Here is a 6,537-nt window from a genome sequence, read left to right as displayed (position 1 = left end):
GTCTTTGCAGACTAACAAAAGGAACACTTTCTACAAAGGCTTATGTTGCTGCCTCCACAGTATTTCTAGCCACCTATGAGGCTAGGCTTACTGGGGCCCATAAACTTTATTAAAGTCTCTCTCTGCCCTTCCATGGAGTTTTGAGAACCCATGCCAGTACAGAATGGTACATTTAGAACTTTCTGCTTAAACTGTTAGACATTCTAGAGATTACAGCAGAAAAACAGGTACCTGTGTCGATGCACCAGCTTGATGCTCTCTGGACTCATTGGGCCGTGTGACACAAGAACACTGCTGCGTGGGGTGCTGGTACCAGAACAGGCTGGACTCAATTTATCCAAACCAGGCAACTCCTACATAGGAAATACAAAATCACTTATTTACTTCAGAAATTTTGGGCTTGATCATGGGAAAAGGGGAATAAACTTTCCCTTTTTGTCAAAAGATTGGAGATAAATCTGTGACTATGTTCTTCACAAAGCTATTATGGTTCTGCAATTAGCCCAAGAGCTTTCAGACCTCTTCACTCCTAACTTAATTAGCTTGTTACCAACAATTCCCAGGCACCTTCTCAGCAACTTGCTGGAAGCTTAGCCATACAATGGAGCAGATTGCGACTGCCTTCATTTTTAATATGAAGATAGGTGTGCAGAGAACACAAATACCCACATGTAGTGTGGCCCAGCCACTTGTACAAAGATAGGGAACTGCAGGTTGGGAGCTGTAATCTATGGGGACCACATCTCCATATTAAAGGTGGCCATATTGTAGAATTCTGGAGGCCTCATTTGTGGCCATCCTCACATAGCTAACACTTAGAAAATGTGGATTTGCCTTTCAGCGTATAATGTAAAATTCTAGCATATGTAATTAAAAATGTTTTCTTAAATCTTTGAAAGCTGCTCCTTCTTTGTTTTTTAAAATGTTTATGAGGGAGTCAAGAGATCTGTGAAAACGACACTGTACTATGAATAGATAAGTGGTCTGCCATTTCTTAGGATGCATTTAACCCAAACACCTCAAGGAGCTGTCCCAGAGCACTGAAGAATAAAACAGCATAAAGGGACAAGTGGACATCAAGCGACAGTGGAGTCTATGGCTTCTCTATGATGTCTGACAACATTATTAACAATCTGAGAAGCAGAGAAATTTAGACTTGTCTTGGGATCACTGACTCTGCATGAACCACTGATAAAAAAAAACATTAATCAGACAGTCAGCACTTGCAGAGACACTAATGATTATTCTATGACTGTTCTATTTCTCCTCCCCATCGCCAACAGGTGTTGCCTTTTCAGTGATGTGCCTCAGAATATTGAGGATTAGGGTGGGATGTATAGGGGATAAATTGGCCATAGGGAAGAGATGACCATGAGACTACTATGTGATCAGTTTTCTTCAAACAGAACAGGAGCAGTCTTCTAAATGAGCTTTATCTTACACAGCGTTAACTTTTCTAATTCTGAGTTGTTTGGTTTTACAGCTTCAGCCAAATCTTGAGACACTAGTAACTGAGAGGCAGCACAGTTTGCTTTTTGTATAATTAACTTCTTATTAAGCTTTCAAACAAATTGGCAAGAAAAAACTTCTGATCACACAACTCTTCTGAGTGACAACACATTAGCATCACGTACCTATTTATTATGTGCTATTGAAGCTAACTTATAGTCTGTATCTTCTTAAATAACCATGGATGTCCTGTGCTAGTGAATTTTAAGAAGTGATAATTACATAAAATGGACTGTCTCCCCTCACTAAGGACAGCTGAGTGGCAAATGTGCTAGCAAAGTAATGACTTCAGTAGCAGTTCCAAGAGGCAAGCTCTTTTTAAATCTCCCAACAAAACTAAATGGAAATCAAATCATGTACACTTGGTTAAACAACACACTAAACAGGCCCCACTATTTCAACACTGGAGATTCACTTTGAAATTTCCTAAAGCACATTTTAAAGTGGAAGCCCCTATTTGTTCTTTCTATTGTTATAGAATAAAATACACATAAAATATGATTCATATATGTGAAACGGTGACTGCCAATTATCTACCCTGAACAGATTTCTATGGTATGGAGGTAAAAACATCAGCAGCTGTTGGTGCCCTATGTACATTAGCTCTCCCATCATTGCGGCACTGGACTAATGGTTGGACTTTTCAGTCTAAAAAGCCTACGAGAGACAAGGGCATTCTGACTATGGAACTGATCCTCTGCCTTCTACTGCTGTCCTTGTCTGGTGAGAGGACTTCCATCCCCCAGTGCAGGGAGCAGGAAAGAACTTCTCCCACAAAAGATGACTAGAAGGCATATCCCATCAACATCCTGGTCTGCACAGCTCATTGTTGAGTATGATCTGCCAACCAGGGAATGTGTCCAGCCCCGCATCTGGGTGGCACCTATGCTGCATTCAACAGGTTGCAACAGGATGGCTGTTTTGTGAGATGGGCAACTAGTACTGTCTAGTCATCTTTCTCTCCACCCCTGGCACAGCACCCTATGATAAGGGCAAAATTTTGCTCTACGTTACATAAGACAGTGTGAGTATTCAGCTTCACAGACCTTCTGCCATATCACCAGTGACATAAATTAGAGGAGAGGGACCTTGAAAAATCCCAGGGACTATATTAAAGGCTCAGTTTGCAAATCTTTTTGGGCTTTAATTCTTGCACTGGAAACAAGGTTTCTTGTAAGAGTTAGACAATCCCATAGGTTTAATATACACTACTTTTGTCCAGTTCCTGTGTGCATCTCATTGCAACTGAATGAATTTTATCATGGCTCTGTACTACTGACAATGACCCGGAAGTGGTGGTGGTGGGGATTAGCTTACATGATACAGACTAGATCGCATCATTTGGAACTGATCAATCAGTTTCTTATGTAGAGGACGCATCTCTGGATGTACAAATTTCTCATGTACTGCCAGACCCACTCCAAGAACATGCACCTATTAAAAAAAAAAGAAATTATAACATCATGAATCAAGAACATCTTCATTCAGCCTAGAAGACACTACATAATTATATCCTCAAGTTTGGTCAGCGAGTGAGAGAGATCTGTAAAATAGTCTATTGTTCATTTGCAAGATTGCTGAAAATTAGTAAACATAAGAAAGCTGACAAGTATGTGTTTAACATACATTTTAAGTATGAGACAACCACATTTGTGACATGTTGGATTTACAGTTGCAAGAGAGAACAATAAAAAAATGACAAAATTGATTCACTCTTGTAGTGGGGCAGCTGCTCCACTCCTGCAGAAAAGTGATTAAAAGCAGGAGAGGGCTGCAGCAGGGAAAGGGATTAAGAACAGCTGGGGAAGCTGACTGGGTAGCTCACCACAGCTGTGGCCAGCTTAATCAGGGCCCAGCTGGCCCTTATAAGAGGGCTATGGGCCAGAAGCTAGGGAGACTCTCTCTCTAGCTTCTGAGAGAGAAAGACCTGGCTGCCTGGGAGCTGAGCAGGGTACCTAGGGCGGAGCAGTGCTGGGGAAGGGCAGAGGGAGCTGGGGAGCTCCAGCCTAGTAAAATCCAAGGCTGCAGGCCTTGTTAAAGGCCTACAAAAGGTACTGGGGCTGCAGAGGGGCAGCCCAGAGATAGGAAGAGGCACCTGGTCCAACCCCCCTTGCTGATGATGACTGGTTTATAGACTGCAGTCTGCCCCAGGGAGCGGGGGCTAGATGGTGACTGGCACTAGCCACTGAGGCAAGGTGGGAATAGAGGGTTGGGAGGCCCAGATTGGTGGTTACTGCTGGAGGCAGAACCCTGATGTAGAGGAGCACCGGGGTCCGGGAGGGACACGGGGGCCAGCGGCAGGCAAGACACTGGCCTGCAGAGGGCGCTCTGGGCTGGAAGAGCTAATTCCCAGGACGACCAGCAGGAGGCGCTGCACCGGTGAGTCCTGCCCCGCCACAACTCTGCAGTGCAAACAGTGTTGAGTCCTCACTCCGACAGCTCTTTGTGACACAGGAAATTCCCTTTCTCCGTATCTTCACATAATGTCAGACAAGGGATCAAAGTTGCTAATGGAGATTTGTAGGGGAATTGTCTACAATTAATTTGAATAGTGGCAAAGCTGCATGTACACTACTAACCGTTGGCTCTCTATTGCTCATTTATTTATTCATAAAGGTCCCATTTTTAAAGGTCATAAATATAATAGTGAGTAGGGTTATATACACTCTCAGATAAGAGAGCACAGTAATACTTAATAATAATACTTAGCATTTATATACTTTACATCATGTACAAGTAGTAGCTAATTGATCCTCACGACTCCCTCTGAGTATTGGTAAAATAACCATTAACCTTATTTTGCAGATGGAAAATCTGAGATACACAGGGATTAAGTGACCCTCAAAGTCTGTTACCTCTGCTGAATAATCCTCAAACTCCATTCAAACTTGGACAGACTTTTTGAATATAGCTTAAGAATGACCATACCCGGTCAGACCAATGGTCCATCTAGCCCAGTATCCTGTCTTCCAACAGTGGCCAATGCCAGATGCTTCAGAGGGAATGAACAGAATAGGGTAATCCTCAAGTGATCCATCCCTTGTTGTCCACTCCCAGCTTCTGGCAGTCAGAGGCTTAGGACATCCAGGTCATGGGGTTGCACCCCAGACCATCTCGGCTAACAGCCATTGATGGACTTATCCTCCATGAGCTTATCTAATTCTTTTTTGAATCCTGTTATAGTTTTGGCCTTCACAACATCCCCTGGCAATGAGTTCTACAGGTGAACTGTTCATTGTGTGAAGTACTTCCTTTTGTTTGTTTTTAATTTGCTACCTATTAATGTCATTCGGTGACCCCTGGCTCTTGTGTTATGGGAGGGGGTAAATGTTTTGCTAATCATTCTTTTAACAGTGATATGACTTTTCTTTCTCATCACATCACTGATTTACAACCTATCTGGTGAGATTTGATATGTTTGTGCAAGTGAGACACTGAGAACACTGGATAGAGTCAGGGATAGTGCAAGTAGGCAGGGCCGGCTCCAGGCACCACCAAAGGAAGCAGGTGCTTGGGGTGGCCAATGGAAAGGAACAGCACGTCTGGGTCTTCGGCGGCAGGTCCCTCAGTCCCTCTCTTCCTCTTTGAGCTGCCGTCGAAGTGCCACCGATCGGCTTTATATATATCTATATCTATATCTATCTATCTATCTATATATATCTATCCGCTTTGCCGCTTGGGGTGGCAAAAAAGCTGGAGCCAGCCCTGCAAATAGGCTCTGTATATGCTTTCTCACATGGTTCTGCCAACATATCTCGGTCATCCATGTGCCACCCTTACTATGTCTACCCTGAGACTCCACTGAGAAGAGGTTGCTAATTGTCCCAAAATGCTGGGTAGTTTTGTAATGTAGAAAGACATACATTGCTTAATAAAAGGAGAAGCCACACTCATTTAATTTGTTATCTAAATCAGGCTTCAACTCAGGTCTATAGAGGTGAAAGGCTAGTGCATTAATAATTCATTGGCCTTCTCACTTCCCTATGTTTTAAATATACTGCAAAGCTCTTGTGTTTCTTTGCTTCTGAATGAATTATTTCGCTCTGGGTTTGCAAAGTGATTGCTGAGAAATCCACACACTATCACAGCATTCTTCCTTCATCTTTAAAAGCACTGCAGTACCTGTTCCTGCATGAGCTCTTTGAGCTGTGTGATTTTTTCTGCATCTCCAGGGTGCTTGGTGATATAATCTTTATCAAAAAAGGCCTGTGGGAGAAAGACAAATCATCTCCTTATTAGGAAACATTTCATTATGACCATATGTCAAAGAGGGAGAGAAGAAGGAACAGAAATCCTAGGGGATCCAAGTACACTTAGCAAACAGAAAAGTCCATTTAACTGATCTCTTCTAGTATTTTGGGACCTAGGTGAAGCTACAGTACCACAATTTTAGCTGCCTAGATAATTCTGCTCCTCAATTAGTCAAAGGGATCACTGTTGAGTAGCATAAGGTATTCCCTCCCAGCCCCAAAGGATCATGAATCTAATCAAATCTCCCCACATGACAGTGCAGAGCACTATCATTAAGCCCATTACTTGAATTTTATATAGCTTCTTTCATTTAAGTATCTCAAGAAACTGTAGGAAATGAGTGACTAAAGTAGTAAATAATGTAAGGGATGAAGAGTTTTTTCTATGCTTCTCTGCAGGGCACACACAACCCAAAAATGTGGACCAGAATCATAATTTTTCAGTATGTGTCTCTGTAGCTCCCTTTTGTAACCAGGGCCGCCGAGAGCGGGTTCAGCCCCGGTGAAAATTTTTTTTCAGGCCCCCCAGCAAGGGCGGACCGGCTAAACAGGGCCGATGAGAGGGGGGGAAGCCGGGTCCCAGGCCCCCTTCCGGACTGCCGGGCCCCGGTAATTTGTACCGGCTTCCCTCCCCTCTCGTTGGCCCTGTTTGCAACATACATCTTTAACTGACTCCTGGTGAAGGAAACAGCACATTAGGTCCCCTTAGGACTAAGACTATACTGGACACGGTCTGGCAAAGACAACTCTTTGGAAGTGCCAGCCAGCAACTTTCCCT

At 43.4% G+C, this 6,537-nt stretch overlaps 1 protein-coding gene across 1 annotated transcript in view; it reads right to left on the bottom strand.

The window, feature by feature from the left end:
* The window catches only part of DOCK3 (dedicator of cytokinesis 3), a 357,395-nt gene that overhangs the window by 24,670 nt on the left and 326,188 nt on the right, over positions 1-6,537 (bottom strand). Inside the window, exons 43-45 of the mRNA XM_029912574.1 lie at positions 5,632-5,715; positions 2,827-2,943; positions 232-353 (exon numbers count right to left, since the gene is read on the bottom strand). Of these exons, the coding sequence (XP_029768434.1) occupies positions 232-353; positions 2,827-2,943; positions 5,632-5,715 (323 nt within the window). The remainder of the gene's footprint in view (positions 1-231; positions 354-2,826; positions 2,944-5,631; positions 5,716-6,537) is intronic.

Source organism: Terrapene carolina, unplaced genomic scaffold (genome assembly GCF_002925995.2).
Source record: "Terrapene carolina triunguis isolate 2854851 unplaced genomic scaffold, T_m_triunguis-2.0 Scaffold232, whole genome shotgun sequence".
Taxonomy (NCBI): Eukaryota; Metazoa; Chordata; order Testudines; family Emydidae; genus Terrapene; species Terrapene triunguis.
The sequence above is the reverse complement of the archived record's forward strand: the minus strand, read 5'-3'. Positions and strand labels throughout refer to the sequence as shown.